Source organism: Poecile atricapillus, chromosome 1, assembly GCF_030490865.1.
Source record: "Poecile atricapillus isolate bPoeAtr1 chromosome 1, bPoeAtr1.hap1, whole genome shotgun sequence".
Classification (NCBI taxonomy): Eukaryota; Metazoa; Chordata; class Aves; order Passeriformes; family Paridae; genus Poecile; species Poecile atricapillus.
In genome coordinates, this window is record NC_081249.1 from 124,007,909 (window position 1) to 124,023,902 (window position 15,994).

Genomic DNA, 15,994 nt, shown 5'->3' on the forward strand with positions numbered 1-15,994 from the left:
CGCGCCGGCACGTGCCGCGCGGCCGGGCCCGGCTCGGGTTTCGGCGCTGAAACCGGAGCCCACCCCGCCCGCCCCACCCGGAGCCCCCCGGGGCGCCCCGCTCCTCCCTCCCAGCGCCCCGGGGGGTCGCTGCGCTCCACCCGATCTCCTGGGCGACACGGCGGGTCCCGGGGAGAGCGCTGGCCTCGTCCCTGCGAGGGACGAGCGCAGGTTCGGGAAGATCTGGTTTCCTCCTGTTCGGTCCCGGTGGTGGGGAGAAGGAGCAGGAGCGGGCGGAATGTTCTTCCTTTTCCGCGGGCCGCAGCGGCGCGGCGCTGGCAGCCCCGCGCCCCCCATCTGCCGGGGCACCCCCCGGCACCACGGCCCCGGCCGGAGGGGTGCCCGCGGCTCCCGCCCGGCCCCTCGGCTCAGGCGTCCCGGCAGCGCCGGCACTGCTGGGAGCCGGGGAAGATTGAGCCGTAGTGGTGCGTCCCCCGTGGAGCGTCAGTGGGCTGCCGAAGAGCCGGGGTCCCGGCCGCCCCCTGCTTTTGGGCAGGTAACCGGCAGCGGGGACAGGGCCGGGGCACGGTGGGTACCGGGGATCCTGCGTGCCCTCGCAGGGAGGCTGCGAGACCGGGGAACAGCTGGGCGGCTGCCCACATCTGGAGCAGGGCGGCCGAGCGGGGAATAATCCGGAGGATTATGCAGGCGGGCGCGGCACCCACCCCCCCGCGCCTGCCCTGCATATCCCCAGATATTCCATAAAAACCTCAAATCCCCGGTGGCAGCCCCACGGTCTGCGCCAGCCAGCCCCCCCCCGGGGCCAGGCATGTCCTGCGGCGTGGGGGCAGCCCCCAGCCATGGGCAACTGCACCAAGACCCCTGAGCGGCGGCTCCCCAAGGTACGGCAGGGCTGCGATACCCCGCGGGGCAGCGGGAGGAGGAGGAGGAGGAGGGGGTCCCTGCTTGGCTCCCCCTCGCCGCTGATGCCTGCTCCACCCGCAGGATGGGAAGCCGCGCTCGGGCGCTCCAGGCTCCGGCACAGGGGACCCCGAGGACGTGCTGGACGCGGCGCAAACCCCCCCGATGCAGGGATACTCGGTGCTGCAGGGGCTGGTGGGGCCGGCCTGCATCTTCCTGCGGCAGAGCATCGCCATCACCCAACGGGTACGCGACCGTCCCCTCCCCGTGTGCTGCCTGCGCTCCCGGGGGACTTAGGGCAGAATCCCGGTGGGATTGCCGGGAGTTGGACCCCTCCTTCGTCTCTTCCCGTTTTCTCTTTCCCAGGACCGGGAGCTGCGGCCCGAGGAGATTGAAGGTGAGGCGCTGGGGAGGGGGTCCTGCTCAGGTGGGTGGCGGGTACCGGAGTGCCGGTGGTGATGCTGTGGTGTCCCCAGAGCTGAAGCAGGCGTTCCGGGAGTTCGACAAGGACCACGACGGCTACATCAGCTACAAGGACCTGGGCGAGTGCATGCGGACCATGGGTTACATGCCCACAGAGATGGAGCTCATCGAGCTGTCCCAGCAGATCAGTATGTGGTGGGGCAGCTGGTCCCCATCAATCCCTGCCCCATGTCCCGCTGACACCCCTCTCCTGCCACAGCCGGGGGCAAGGTGGATTTTGATGATTTTGTGGAGCTGATGGGCCCCAAGATGCTGGCGGAGACGGCGGATATGATTGGGATCAAGGAGCTGCGTGACGCCTTCCGTGAGGTACGGGGACGGCGGGGAGGGACGGGTAGGCTGCCAGCGTGCCAGGGGTGGCCGGTGGCAACGGGACCTTGTCTGTAGTTTGACACCAATGGGGACGGACAGATCAGCATGGCTGAGCTGCGGGAGGCCATGCGCAAGCTCCTGGGGCAGCAGCTCAACTATCGGGAGGTGGATGAGATCCTCAAGGACGTGGATCTCAATGGCGATGGCCTGGTGGACTTTGAAGGTAGGAGCAGGGAAAGGGCCAGGAGAGCCTCCAGGACAGCTGGGATGTTCCATGTGTGTTTTCCTCCGGCAGAGTTTGTGCGGATGATGTCACGCTGAGAGCCGTGTCTGCCAATGCGGGACCCAAGCCCCCCGTGCCTTACGAAGAGGAGGGGACCACAGAGGGACCCCCAGGTCCAGGGGCTGGGGCAGTGCTGGCACAGCGATGCCTATGCCTGGGGTGAGGCCGGGTGCCGGAGCTGCTCCGATGCTGAGGTCTGACTGTGGTGGGAGGCACCGGGGCTAAAGTCGGGACCCTTTTCGGCACAGGCTCAGCTGAGCTTCGACCACTCTCGCCCTCATCTCTGCTCTCTCCCTGCATCATCCCCTTCCCATCCGGACCTCATCCTAAAAGTCACACCATCGTGGTCCCCTCTCCTTCAGCTGTGCCCCATCCCTGCTGCTCATCTCTCCAGCCTCCATTCCCACTCTGGGTACCACACTGAGCCCCTCAGGCTCCCTCCAGACCATGTTTAATGTGAACTGCACAGCAAAACCCTCCCCGTCACCACGGATGGAGCTCAGACCTACCCCAGACCCGCCTAGGGTGAGGCATCCCCCCCTTTTGGGGCTGGCACAGACCCTCATGGGTGTTCTGGCAGCCTCCAGCACAAGGGAGATTCCTGGCAGCCCAGCCAGGAGCCCCTCAAAGAGAAAAATGAAGCATTACTGGGTAGAAGGGCCTCAGTCATCTGCAGGCAGGGCTGCTGCAGGTACCCTCCCTGCCCTGGCTGCAGTTTTGGGGCCAATTTTGCCCTTTTGAAATGATAAAACTCTCTCTACAGACTTCTGTTTTGTGATTTATGTTGTTTCCAAAAGGTTTATTCGTGATAGTGCCATCCACTGGTATCCCCCCAAAGTCCTGGGCTCCCTGGACTGTGTCTCACGGGAGCCTCGCAGGGAACCGGGCACTCTCTCACCTGTGCGGGCACAGGGCTCCGGCGAATGCACGACCGGCGGGTGGGGCCGGTTCCCGGGACTGGCGGCGGCGATGCCCCGTAAAGTCCGGGCCGGGGTTCACGGCCGCAGAGAGTCAGGACGGCCTGACCGGCTCGGGGCTGTGGGGTGTGACGGGTTCCTTGGCGGCGGGGGGAGCGCGGCGGTGCCGGTGGTGCCTCCCCGGTGCCCTCCGAGGCGGTCACGTGACCCGGAGAGCCCCCAGCGAGGGGGCGTGGCCTACGCCGGAGTCACGTGTTCGGAGAGGCACCGAGGGGGCGGGGCCGACGCCGCGTGTCTCCACGGTGACCGGCCAGCGGGCGCGCGGCGGCGTGATGACGTCGCGCTCGTGACGCGCCTGCGTCATCACCGCGAGCGCCGGCGGCGGCGGAGGGGGGAGAGACCCGGGTCAGGCCGGGGCCGCGCAGCGCTACCGGGAACCGGGGCCGCCGCGCTCCGCTCCGGTTCCCGGCTTCCGGCCGGGCCGAGCGGGGCCGAGCTGAGCTGAAGAGAGGCGGGCACCGGCGATATAACCGGCGGGGCGAGCGCGGGGGCCGCACGCCGACCCCCGCCGCGGGGCTCCAGGGATCCGGGAGCGGCGGGCGGCCGTCGGGGATGTCCTACAAGCCCATCGCTCCCGCCCCCGCTACCCCCGGAGCTGCCAGCGCCAGCCCCGCCCCGCCGGGGCCTGGGGCACCTTCCGCCGGTGAGAGAACCCCGCGGTAACCGGGGGGCACCGGGAGCGGAGAGGGACCGGAGGGATGGAGGGTGGTAGCCCGGGAAGGGATGGTACCGACCGGATGAGGGAGGTACCGAGGAAGGGGGAGTGCGGCCGTGACCCTCGGTTTCCCGCAGCCACGAGTGTCCCGTCGCCCTCCGGTTCCGTCCCTGGCGCCGCCGCCCCTTTCCGGCCGCTCTTCAATGACTTCGGGCCGCCGTCCATGGGCTACGTGCAGGTGAGGCGCGGGACCCGGGCCGGCGGGGCCGGGCGCGGCGGCGGGGGTGGCCCCCAGCCCCTCCGTCCCTGCGTGTCCCCCTGTTCCCGCAGGCCATGAAGCCCCCCGGGGCGCAGGGCTCGCAGAGCACCTACACCGACCTGCTCTCGGTCATCGAGGAGATGGGGAAGGAGATCCGGCCCACCTACGCCGGCAGCAAGAGCGCCATGGAGCGGCTGAAGCGGGGTAGGGGCAGGGGGTGGAACCGGGCGGCCTCGGGGCTGCGCCCCCGAGGCTCCCCAGCCCCTCGGGGAGCGACTGGAGGGTGGTTCGAGGTGTCCCTGTGCTTCTCCCCGCAGGGATCATCCACGCCCGGGCGCTGGTCAGGGAGTGCCTGGCAGAGACAGAGCGAAACGCCCGCACGTAACGGCAGCTGCCACCCGGGACCCCCCGGGACCTCCCGGTGGTGGCGGCGGGGGCGGGGGGGCCGCCGTGCTGCCCGAGCCCCCCCTCCCCGCGCTCTCCGCTCTTTATAAATGCGTGTTTTTATAAATAAAGGACAATGTTGGGACTTAGCCTCGGTGTGTCCCCCGCGGGGGTGGGTCCCGATGGCGATGGTGGGACGCGGGGTAGAGGTGGGGGAGTCGGGGAAGGGTTTGGAGCCGCTTGGGTGGGTGTCCCGGAGCTGAGAGGTGCAGGAGTGATCAAACCACTCGTTGATGACTTGAAAAAGTGGCTTTTTAAATAAAACACCGGGGTTTTCCGGGGGCGGCGGTGCCGGTACACGCGGAGCGCCCGTGAGTGGCGCTCGCTGCCTTCCGCTGTCTGACGTCACGGGGCCCCCCCCTCACCTCCCTACGTCACGGCTGTCGCCGTGGGAACGGGCTGTGATGTCACGATCCGAGGGGCCGGTGCAGAGCGGCGCAGGTTCGGTGGGGCCGGGGGACGGCGGGGACCGGGCGGGCGGGGGGGGGGAGTGGAGGGGGCCGCGTTGCCATGGCAACGGAGCCGAGCCGAGTGGGGCCGAGCCGGGCCGAACCCGGGGCCCAGGGGGGCCGAGCGGTACCGGACTGAGCCGAACGTGGGACCGAGCTGGGCCGAACCCGGGGCCGAGGGGGGCCGAGTGGTACCAGACTGAACCGAACCGGGAGCCGAGCGGTACCGGACTCCGCCGAACCCGGGTCCGAGCTTTTCCGAGCCGGGCCGAACCTGGGGCCGAGCGGTGACGGGCGGTACCGGACTCAGCCGAGCGTGGTGCCGAGCCGGGTCCGATCCGGGACCGAGCGCAGCCGAGCGGTACCGGACTGAACCGAACCCGGAGCCGAGCGGTGCCGGACTCAGTCGAACCTGGGGGCGGAGCGGCTCCGAGACGGGCTAAACCCGGGTCGAGCGGTACCGGGCTGAGCCGAGTGTGCCCCGAGCGGTTGTGAAGGGGTGCCGAACCGGCCCGGTCCGGTGTAACGGAAGCCCCCTCAGGAGCTGCCCCCCGCTGTGCCCCGCCGCCGCCATGCTGATCAAGGAGTACCACATCCTGCTGCCCATGAGCCTGGAGGAGTACCAGGTGGCCCAGCTGTACATGATCCAGGTGGGGATGTGGGGCTGAGCGTGAGGGTCTGGGGGAGCTGCGGGACTCAGCGGGGCACGCTGGGGTTGCAGGGGTCTGGGGGATGAGCTTGGCGGCTTCACGGGTCTGTGGTTTGTGGGGCTGAGCCTGAGGAATGTGGGGTCCAAGTGCCAAGAGTGAGCGGGTGCACAGGGTTGTGGGGCTCGGTATGCGGAGCTGGAGGGGTGCAGGGGTCTGGGGATTGAGACTGAGGGGTGCAGGGGGCTGAGAGAGGTTGGAGATTGTAGTCTGAGGGGAGTAGAGGGCTGTGAGGAAGCATGAACGGTGCAGGGGCTGAGCCTGGGGGTGCACAGGGGGCTTTGAGGCTGATGATGGGGTGCTGGAGGGAGCAAGGGGGCTGTAGGGCTGAGCATGGAGCCTGGAGGGGTATGGGGGGGCCTGAGGCTGATCCCAAGGGATTGGCAGGTTGCAGGGGTGTCACTAAGGCTTCAGGTGGGTTTGGGACCACGGGGCCAAGCAGGGGGTCCTATGAACAGGTGTGGAGCTGGGGGATGCCAACACATAGGGACAGGAGCGTACAGGGATCCTGGGCGCCCATGGGGGTCTGGGGGCTTGGAGAGGCTGCACTGAGCAATCATCTGTGCAGAAGAAGAGCCGTGAGGAGTCGAGTGGTGAGGGCAGCGGCGTGGAGATCCTGGCCAACCGACCCTACAGCGATGGCCCCGGGGGCAGTGGCCAGTACACCCACAAGATCTACCATGTCGGCTCCCACATCCCCAGCTGGTTCCGGGCACTGCTCCCCAAAGCCGCACTCCAGGTGGAAGAGGAGTCCTGGAATGCTTATCCCTACACACGCACCAGGTGGGAGCTGGGAGGCGGCGGGGTGGGTTGCAGGACTGGCCATGCCCCTGGGCTCAGTCCTGTGCCCCTCCAGGTACACGTGTCCCTTTGTGGAGAAGTTTTCCATTGAGATCGAGACATACTACCGCCCAGATGCGGGGCAGCAGACCAACATCTTCAACCTGAGTGCGGCGGAGAAGAGGCAGAGGATTTTGGGTGGGTATGGCTGGCTTGGGGAGCTGGGCAGGACACTGTGGCTGCTGGGATTCCCACATAGTGCTTCTGGGGATGGGTGTGTGCTTGTGATGGGGCCTTAGGGGCTCAACTTCACTCTCCTTGCTGGTCCTCGTGTTTCAGGGATGCTGGAAGGAAAGAGTTCCCTGGATCCTGAGCTCCCTGCCTCAGGCTCCCTTCTCCGAGCTCCTTGCCTGCTCCCTCTCAGCACTGCTGAATTCAGTTCCGCATTAAAGATATTTTCAGGGACAGTTTTGTCCTCTGCCTCTTCCCTTGCCTCTATTTCTGTTTGTAGCTTCTCCTTCCTAGTGCCAGCCTGCTCCCCTCTCCTTCCATGTCCCAGCCTTGTTCTGGAATGGATTTGCCTTGTCAGTCTCTCATGGTGTACATGGCAGCCCACACCTGGGTCCTGTGAGGTGTTTTGGATCAGCTGGAGCAGGGAGAACTGGGAAAGCATGTCCTTATTTTCCCACTCCCTGCCCTGCTTCCCCTCTCCCCAGGGCTTTGCTCCAGATCGTGCTCTGGCTCCTTTCCAGGGGGACTGGTGGGCAGAACTGGGAGCTTGGGGTGGGATTCTTCCCTCTCCAGCGGGTTCCCATTCCCAGTGGTGTGGACATGGTCAGTTCGGGCGCCAGAGTGTGGAGTGTGACGTGCTGCCTCTTAAAATGGAGGCCCAAAATAGGCACTCGGAGGAAATGATTCATCTGACCTATTTCTCTCCCCGTCTCTTGCGGCACTGGGGATGTCCGGCTGGGATACTGATAGCTTGGACTTGGGGGCAGGAATTCTGCCCCTAATGTCCCCAGGAAGCAACCAGGCCCAAGCAGATGGCATCAGGGCATGGCTCCGTGCCCACTGCCTGGTTTTCCACTCTAGTGCCTTGGGCATTCCACAGGGCACTCAGCATCTCCAGTGTCTGCTGCTTTCCACAGGGAGAAGGGTTGAGGTGGGACCAGCCCCAGCGTGGATCCCGCTGGGATTTTCTCTGCCCTGGTGTCCTGTAGCACCGACAGATTTAAACCCCTCTCATGTTTCAAAGGGCAGTGGAAAAACATGGTCTGGGTGATCTGCTGCTTCCTTGGCAGCTTTCTCCCAGTGGCAAAAGCAAAGGGAGTTGGATTGTGATGGGAATGACACTGCCAGGAGCTGCTTGGGGACAGCAGGTTCTATCCCAGCTCTTTGCTGCTGTTATCCAAGATGCTTGGCATCATGCTGTGCATTGCATCATTTTTGTGGATTCAGGGCATCTCTAGTTTTCTTTTCTCCCTTTTTTTCAGCCCAAGCTGGAGGAAGAGAGGGTGATAGCACCTTGGGGATATCAAGGGGGGCAAAGACATGCAGGGCTTGGCACAACCTGGGAATGAGGACAGTGCTGTGGGACAGTGGGGTGCCCTGGGATCTCCCAGACCATGACCTGGAGACAGGGCTGGAAAAGCCAGATTCTAGGAGATTTTATGCTGGATTGAGCCCGAATGACTGTTGGATCATGTTTTCCTGGGTGTCATTCAGGAGCCTCCTTCTGGTCTTGGGAGGTCATCCTCATTTGTGGGGATGTGTCACCCTCATTTTGGGAGATGTCACCTTTGTTTGGGTTCATTGCCCTCCCCCACCCAGCTCTCCGGAGGCTCCTGTGTCATGTGGTGGTTTTGCTGTGTCCTAGTTTTGGGGGACCCTTGGGATTCTGGGATGGGGCGGAGCGGTGAGCTGTGCTGAGCTGCCCCATGAGCTGTCCCCATCCTCAGCCCCCATGTCCCCCAGAGTGGCCAGGATCACTCTGCCTCCCTGTGCTTCCTGGGGTGCCAGATTGGGATCCCATGTGGGGACAGGGCTGTCTTTGGCTGCACCAAATATGTCTGTGATGTTCCTGCCGTGGGATTTTATGTGTTCTGTTAGGAAATCCTTCCCTGTGAGGGTGGTGAGGCCCTGGCACAGGTTGCCCAGGGAAACTGCGGATGCTCCATCCCTGGAAGTGTCCAAGGCCAGGTTGGATGGGGCTTGGAGAAACCTGGGATAGTGGTAGGTGTCCCTGCCTGTGGCAGGGAGTTGAATGAGATGATCCATAAGGTCTCTTCCAACTAAAACCGTTCCAGGATTCTACGATTCTAGAACACCAAGATTTTAGAATTCTAGGACAGAGAGTTTTTGCTGCCAGCTGTGTTGGGTGCATGGCTCACAGGAATAATTTGACCTGATTTTTGTCCCTTTTTCCTTGTTTTCCTACCTGTGCCCCCTTGCCAAGCACTGTGGGGTGACAAGCACCGTTCCCCCCACAGACACCATTGACATTGTGCGTGATCCCATCTCCCCCGGGGAATACAAGCCCGAGGAGGATCCCAAACTCTACCACTCATCCAAGACGGGCCGGGGGCCGCTGGGGGATGACTGGCTGGAGGCAGCAGCGGCCGGCGGGCCCCTGATGTGCGCCTACAAACTCTGCAAGGTGGAGTTCCGATACTGGGGGATGCAGTCCAAGATAGAGCAGTTCATCCACGACGTGGGTGAGTTTGGGACCCGTGGGTTGCTGGAGGGTCATTTGGGCAGCCGTGGGGTCACACTGGGCTCGCTTCTCCCCACAGGTTTGAGGAAGGTGATGCTGCGCGCCCACCGCCAAGCCTGGTGCTGGCAGGATGAGTGGACAGACCTGACGATGGAGGATATCCGGCAGCTGGAGGAGGAGACGGCGCGAATGCTGGCACAGAAGATGGCCAAGTGTGGCGAGGGCGAGGAGCCACCTGCAGCTGGGATCAGCCCCGAGGGGCAGCCGGAGCCAGATGGTCCTGGTGGGCAGGAGGAGGCAGAGCTGCAGGCGGGGGCCAATACCCCCTCTGATGATACCTTTGCCAAGCAGTGGTCCACCTCTTCCCGGTCTTCCTACTCTTCCCAGCATGGAGGTGAGAGACCAGATCCTGTGTAGTTATGTCCTGGATGCTGCAGTTCTCCATAGCAGATGTGTCAGGGGACTGTTTTGCCTGGCATGGGTCTCCTGGGATGGGGCTCTGGGTGTCCCAGGTCTGGTCCCAGCTTTCTTGAAGGGGCCCTGGGTGACCCAGGGATGGCCCCAGATCTCCCTGGGGGATCTGCCTCCAGGACCAAGGGGGAGCTGTGGGGTGGGAGTGGGGGTCTCTCTGCAGGGGGCTGTGAGTGCTGACCCCCCATGGGTGGCAGGGGGTGTGTCTCCTCAGAGCCTGTCGGAGTGGCGGATGCAGAACATTGCCCGGGACTCGGAGAACAGCTCTGAAGAGGAATTTTTCGATGCCCACGGTACTGGAACCATCTCAGAACAGGCTGGGTGGGGGCAAGGGCGTCTGGGATGGGCATGCAGGCACAGGAATGTCCCCCCACCCACACTTCCCTACTGCCTCTGCAGAGGATTTGTCTGACAGTGACGAGGTCTTTGCCAAGGAGATGACCAAGTGGAGCTCCAACGACTTCTTGGACACGCTTGAGCGGCCAGCAGAGCTGGACGAGGCACTGGGTGAGTGCTGGGGGTGCTTTGGCCTGAAATCTTGGGGTGGGTGTTTTGGGAGGGGCTTGATTCCCACTTGGAGAACCCAGCTGCCTCACCAGGGCTGTGTGCTCACAGGGGATGGAGCCAGTGCCACCAAGGGGGACGGTGAAGGACTGGGGACATCCAGCTTCCCTGAGGTGCGTGTCCCCTCCCTTGGGCCTTGCCCTCCTGCTGTGCCCCACGACTTGACTTCTCTCCTTCCTGCAGGGTGTCACGGCAGAGAGCACGGGGCAGATGTGCCGGATCCACGCGCTCTTCCTCATCCTCCACAGCGGGAACATCCTGGATCAGGGAGCGGGCGAGCCGGGCTCCAAGCAGGCAGATGTGCAGACACTGGCGGCCACCTTTGATGCTGTCACCCGCGTCCACTTTCCCGAGGCACTGGGACATGTGGCCCTGCGTCTGGTGCCCTGCCCGCCCATCTGTGCTGCAGCCTATGCCCTTGTCTCCAAGTATGGATTCCCGCTGGGAAAGCAGGGGACTGGGGAGCTGGTATCCTTGGAGAGGGGACTTCATTTCTGGTGGGATATTAAGGACTGGGGAGGGGATGGGGGTTACCTCCTGGTGCAGCATCTTGGGGCAAGCAAGTGTTGTGTGGTGAGATGGGAGGGGATACATATAATTCCTGGTGTGGTATCCCAGGGCATGCAGGTGTTTTGTTGTGGGGTGGAATAGGATGGGATAGGATGGGGAATAATTCTCGTGTAGCATCCTGGGTTGAGCAAGCATTTTGCAGAGAGATGGGGACATCAGGCAGCATGGAATGGCATGGAATTGGATGGGATCGGGGTAACTCCAGATACAGCATCCTGGGTGAGCGAGTGTCTTGTGGCAGGAGGGAACAGGATGGGGATTACTCCTGGTGCAGCATCCCGGGGTGAACCAGTACCGTGTGGTGGGATGAGGACATCAGGAGTGTCCCGTTCATTCTTTGCCGTGTCCCCCTCAGGCTCAGCCCCTACAGCCATGACAGGGACAGTCTGTCCAGCAGCCAGGACCACATCCCATTGGCAGCGCTCCCGCTGCTGGCCACCTCCTCAGGCACCTACCAGCACGCCGTGGGCACCGTCATCACCCGTGCCAACCAGGCCTACGCAGCCTTCCTGCACTCCGGAGAGGGCACTGGCTTCTGCGGCCAGGTGAGGTGGAATCTGGGGGTAAGCTTGGCTCTGGGGTCCAGCTGTGACCCTGCATGGAAGGTTTGGGGGTGTCACCCTCCTTGTGGATCTGTGTTCTCTGCAGGTGGTGCTGCTAGGGGACTGTGTGGGCGGCATCCTGGGATTCGATGCCCTGTGTCAGAGCCGGGTGGGCTCAGGGGGCAGCAGGAGCAGCAGCCGCCGTGGCAGCCTGGTGAGTGCTTTCATCTTAACACCCCTTGTGAAGGGTTTGGGGGTGCACTGGGGGCTCCATGGGGTCTGGGTGTTTGCTGCCTCTTCCTGCAGAGCATGGAGCCCATCTCCCCGGAGCAGTGTGGTGGCCTGGACCCGCTGGCTGATGGGACAGAGGGAGTGTCAGTGTTGGGCCAGGCTAGCCCTGAGCCGTCAGGGACACAGGGGGACAGCCAACAGCACAGCTCCACGTGCAGGTGAGCCCAAGGGGCTATCTTGTGCTTTATGGAAAGAGTGCAATTCCTGTCTGCTCCAGGCTGGGAAGGAGCATTTCATGGAGGCTAGCATGAAATGTAGCCTCGAGGAGGATCTTGCTGGAGCCCCTCTGGGATAACGGGGCCACACCAGGCACAGCTTTGCCTTCAGGATGGTGGGAATGCAATGTTGCCATCCCTCCCCATGCCCACTGTCTCTGCTGTCCCAGCCTGCAGGCCAGCGAGGCTCCACTGGAGGCAGAGGTGCCCCGGAGCAGCGCTGTGGCGCTGGATGGGGCGGAGGGTGCCAGCACCCGCCTCGAATTTAAGGTATCCGGCTTCTTCCTCTTCGGTTCCCCACTGGGGCTGGTGCTCGCACTGCGCAAGACCGTCATGCCTGCTCTGGATGGTGAGGATGCCCACCTGGCACAGTGCCAGCCCCTGACCCTCCCTGCAGGGCTCAAGTCCCTGAGTTGTGCTCACCTGACAAGCCTGAGCTCCTCAGGACCACCCCAGAGAGCCCTGCTTGGGTTTGAGCCCCTTGCATGCCCAGCCCTGGCTGTGTGGGAGTTGGTGGGTGGCTGAGTATCCCTGCTCTGTGCCAGCCTCAGCCCATCTCTGGTGCCCTAGATTTCCCTCTCTAGCCTTTCCTGTTGCTGTGTCCTGCTTTACCCCTCCTGGGTGTTTTGCTCCTGGTGCCCTCCAGCCCTCATGAGCACCCCTGACCCTGCTCTGTGCTGCAGTGGCCCAGCTGCGTCCTGCCTGCGAGCAGATCTACAACCTCTTCCACGCCGCTGATCCCTGCGCCTCCCGCCTGGAGCCCCTCCTGGCCAAGGCCTTCCATGCTGTGCCCCCGCTCAGCGTGCCCCGATACCAGAAGTATCCCCTGGGTGATGGCACCTCGTCCCTGTTGGGTGAGCAGGTTCCCACCATGCTGGTGCCAGGCACCCTGGGGCCACATCAGGGTACCTGGAGAACCCACATGCTGGCTGGGTGAGGGTAGAGGGATGTGCAAGCCCTTCCCTCTGCTCTGGGGCTCTACTGGAGGGGTGTTCTGGGGTGGTGGGTGTCCCCAGGGGCTCTGGGTGTGCTTACCCAGCTCTCTCTTCAGCGGAGGCCCTGCAGACACACTCTGCCCTGTTCCTGCCAAAAGTGGATGTGGCTGCTCCTCCTACCCCCACTGGCAGCTTTGGGGGCTTCTGGAAGGGCAGTGAGCCAGCAGAGCCCCCCACTCCTGCCAGCACCAGCGAGGTTGTCAAGAGTAAGTGTCATCCCCACCCACCCCATCCCATGCAGGCACCTCAGGCTGCACAACAGGGGATGAGATCTGGAAAAGGCTTCATTCCTGCTCTCCCTGCAGTCCTGGAGCGCTGGTGGGGCCCAAAGCGCATCGACTACTCTCTGTACTGCCCCGATGCCCTGACTGCCTTCCCCACCATCACCCTGCCCCACCTCTTCCACGCCAGCTACTGGGAATCCTCTGACGTGGTGGCCTTCATCCTGCGCCAGGTATGGTGGGCACAGTGGGGTGGGTGGCAAGCTGGGGCTGGCAGAGGCTGAGCCGGCACTGTGCTGTTGGCAGGTGATGGAGAAAGAGGGGCCACAGCCTGCAGAGAGCGAGGAGAGCTCCATCTACAGCCCTGCCATCCCTCGGGAGAAGTGGCAGCGCAAGCGCACCCAAGTGAAGATCCGGGTATGTGGCCAGTGGGAGGCCTCCTGAGGTGTGTGGGTTCTGGGACAATCCCACAGCCCAGTGGTGTCCAGGTGGCACCTCAGGAGCTCCCCCAGGAGCTGCTGAACACCCCATGTGCCTGCAGAATGTGACGGCCAACCACCGCGCCTGTGATGTGATCGTGTGCGAGGGCAAAGCGCAGGTCCTCAGCGGGCGCTTCATGTACGGACCCCTGGATGTGGTGACACTGACTGGGGAGAAGGTATTGCTGGGCTTGGGGCCACCAGGACCCCTCAAACAGGGTGGGGGTGTCCAGGACCAGGCATGGGGCTGGTGTCACCCACAGCAGGGGAAGGATGTGGTTAACAGGACCCTGTGTGGGATGGCAGGAGGAGGTTGTAAGGAGTTGAAGGGACACAGCAGGATGTGGGGTCCAGCCCCTGCTCAGCCCGTTTCCTTCTCTCAGGTGGACATCTACATCATGACGCAGCCGCTGTCAGGGAAGTGGCTGTACTACGGCACTGAGGTGACGAGTGGCAGTGGACGCCTGACCTTCACCATCCCTCCAGACAAGGCTCTGGCCATTGGGATCTACCCTGTGCGCATGGTGGTCAGGTGAGGTGTTGCCTCAGTTTCTCCTCCAGCCCTTTTGGCAGAGCTATACCCGCTTCCCTGGCAGCACAGCTGGTGCTGAGCCACCACCTGTGCCTTTGCAGAGGGGACCACAGCTATGCCGAGGCCTACCTGACCGTGGTGGCCCGTGGCACCGAGTCCGTTGTGTTCAGCATCGATGGCTCCTTCACCGCAAGCGTCTCCATCATGGGCAGTGACCCCAAAGTGCGGGCAGGGGCTGTGGATGTTGTAAGGTGGGTGTCCTTCAATTAGAGAGTGAGTCTCCCCATCTTTCATGGTGTGACAACTCAGTTGGGGGATGTCAGGGCAGGGACAAGGGGGAGGGTATTCCACCACTCGCCTCCAGCACATCATCTCTATGCTGGTGCCCTGTTGTGGAAAATAATCCTCTCAGAGTTTGGATGTGGTCCCCACAGTTCTGCTATGCCTTCTCCTTGAGAAAACCCCTGGGAGCAGGGAGGCTTTGGAGGCAGCACCCACACATGCTGTATTGGGAGATCCCAGCTTCCCACAGCAGGACTGTCTCCACACAGGCTCCTGGCAGCCACCCATGTCCCCTCCTAGGCACTGGCAGGACTCGGGGTACATGATCATCTACGTGACAGGGCGCCCCGACATGCAGAAGCACCGCGTGGTGGCCTGGCTCTCCCAGCACAACTTCCCCCACGGTGCTGTCTCCTTCTGTGACGGGCTCACCCACGACCCGCTGCGCCAGAAAGCCGCCTTCCTGCAGAGCCTGCGCACCGAGGTGGGGATGGGGGTGCTACTGGGACACAGGGCTGGTGATGGGGTGGTGTGGGCTGTGCTGAATCCCGTGCACTTCTGCATCGTGGCGGAGATGCTGGGAGCTGAACTGCATTGCCATGGCAGAGCTGGAAGCTTCTCAGGGCAGCTCCCAGCTATCCCTCTTAACACGAGGATGTCCCAGCCCCTGGGGGTGGCTGTCCCTGTGGGAAGGGGTATTCCCTGCCCTAATGCTCTTGTCCCTGGGCAGGCAGAGATCTCCATAGTTGCTGGCTACGGCTCCACCAAGGACGTCTCCGTCTACAGCTCACTGGGACTCACCCCAGCACACATCTACATAGTGGGACGGGCTGTCAAGAAGTTCCACAACCAGTGCCAGGTACGGTGGTGGCAGGGCTGGGGACAGCCTGGGGATGCAGGGGACAAGGGCTGACCCCACCAGCTGGCCGTGGCCACCGCCTGAGGCTGTCTGTGTGTCCTGCAGTTCCTCTCCGAGGGTTATGTTGCCCACCTGGCCCAGCTGGAAGCCGCAGCCCTGGCCAACTCCCCCAAGGGCCCCCCACGACCTGTGCTGGGCAAAGGCACCTATGGCTGCCCGGCGCCTGTCGACTTCCTGCGGAAGCAGAGCCAGCTGCTGCGCTCCCGCGGCTCCAGCCAGGCAGAGCGGGATGGGGGGCCCCCCTCAGCACCCCCTGGCTTGTCCTGGACCAAGCCCCGCAGTGTCAGCCTCAAGCTGGAGGGTGAGGAGTGAGGGTGGCACGGCCACGTCCCCCCTCCACCACATCCCTGACTTCCCAGCAAGGAGCACCTGGGGACAGAGCCAGTGCTGGGCCATGAGGCCATAGGAAGAAGAGGAGGCTGCTGGGTCCCCTGAGATTGGGGGGTGCTGGGAGATGGCTCAGAGCCCCCCAGAGGACCAGAGTGATCCCCTCAGGGCTGAGCCACCCTGGGTCCTCCCTGCTGCCCCCAGCCCTGTCCCCTCTGGTCCTTTGAGGCAGTTGGGCAGTGCCCAGTGGGGTCTGCACCCCAGGGTCATTATCCCTGTGCAGAACTGGGGGCTGTGGCTGTGCCCTAGTGCGAGTGGCACCTCCCCACCTATTTATTTCCGTCCGGTGTCATGGGGCAGGGCTGGGTTGGGGTTCCAGAGCGGTTCCTCTGTTCCCCCCCTTTCGTTTCGGTGTTGAATAAAGAGATGTTACGACAAGGTGCCAGCACCCACGGGTCTGCTCTTTGCTTGTGGCAGCAAGGTTCCCACTGACTAGGAAAGCCCTTGGGAGCCTCCAGGGACACCATGTCCCACAGGGAGATGGCTGTGGGACACAGCAGTTGGGTCACAAAGCAATTTAGGACAGGAAAAGGGCCTGGGGTGTATGGACTATGCCGATACCCT

At 63.5% G+C, this 15,994-nt stretch overlaps 3 protein-coding genes across 8 annotated transcripts; all 3 read left to right on the plus strand.

Annotated features, from left to right (window-relative positions):
• Positions 1–81: 81 nt before the first annotated feature.
• On the plus strand, positions 82–2,508 carry CABP2 (calcium binding protein 2). 3 transcript variants are annotated; one of them, XM_058852531.1, is made up of 8 exons: positions 92–535; positions 768–881; positions 985–1,146; positions 1,267–1,297; positions 1,377–1,511; positions 1,583–1,692; positions 1,771–1,918; positions 1,991–2,508. In XM_058852531.1, exons 1-8 carry the CDS (start codon positions 278–280, stop codon positions 2,014–2,016), a joined length of 984 nt encoding a protein of 327 aa, XP_058708514.1. In that variant the 5' UTR covers positions 92–277; the 3' UTR covers positions 2,017–2,508. The 3 variants fall into 3 exon arrangements, with proteins under 3 accessions (XP_058708523.1, XP_058708514.1, XP_058708530.1); XM_058852540.1 differs by lacking the exon at positions 768–881 and having other exon boundaries at positions 82–535; positions 1,771–2,508; XM_058852547.1 differs by having other exon boundaries at positions 396–1,150.
• Positions 2,509–3,260: 752 nt separating this feature from the next.
• On the plus strand, positions 3,261–4,398 carry CDK2AP2 (cyclin dependent kinase 2 associated protein 2). Of its 2 annotated transcripts, XM_058852568.1 has the most exons (4): positions 3,261–3,598; positions 3,748–3,848; positions 3,941–4,073; positions 4,187–4,398. In XM_058852568.1, exons 1-4 carry the CDS (start codon positions 3,508–3,510, stop codon positions 4,252–4,254), a joined length of 393 nt encoding a protein of 130 aa, XP_058708551.1. In that variant the 5' UTR covers positions 3,261–3,507; the 3' UTR covers positions 4,255–4,398. The 2 variants fall into 2 exon arrangements, with proteins under 2 accessions (XP_058708551.1, XP_058708544.1); XM_058852561.1 differs by lacking the exon at positions 3,261–3,598 and having other exon boundaries at positions 3,605–3,848.
• Positions 4,399–4,546: 148 nt separating this feature from the next.
• On the plus strand, positions 4,547–15,820 carry PITPNM1 (phosphatidylinositol transfer protein membrane associated 1). Of its 3 annotated transcripts, XM_058852462.1 has the most exons (24): positions 4,547–4,754; positions 5,304–5,412; positions 6,038–6,252; positions 6,326–6,447; positions 8,739–8,963; positions 9,042–9,356; positions 9,631–9,726; positions 9,833–9,940; positions 10,049–10,110; positions 10,181–10,425; positions 10,923–11,112; positions 11,216–11,323; positions 11,416–11,558; positions 11,786–11,964; positions 12,299–12,469; positions 12,667–12,816; positions 12,916–13,064; positions 13,138–13,248; positions 13,373–13,489; positions 13,694–13,842; positions 13,944–14,093; positions 14,425–14,608; positions 14,855–14,983; positions 15,089–15,820. In XM_058852462.1, the coding sequence occupies exons 2-24, from the start codon at positions 5,335–5,337 to the stop codon at positions 15,353–15,355; spliced, it is 3,663 nt and encodes a 1,220-aa protein (XP_058708445.1). In that variant the 5' UTR covers positions 4,547–4,754; positions 5,304–5,334; the 3' UTR covers positions 15,356–15,820. The 3 variants fall into 3 exon arrangements, 2 of the variants coding, with proteins under 2 accessions (XP_058708445.1, XP_058708458.1); XR_009279055.1 differs by lacking the exons at positions 4,547–4,754; positions 15,089–15,820 and having other exon boundaries at positions 4,812–5,412; positions 14,466–14,608; XM_058852475.1 differs by lacking the exons at positions 4,547–4,754; positions 14,855–14,983; positions 15,089–15,820 and having other exon boundaries at positions 4,812–5,412; positions 14,394–14,563.
• The last annotated feature ends 174 nt before the right edge of the window (positions 15,821–15,994 follow it).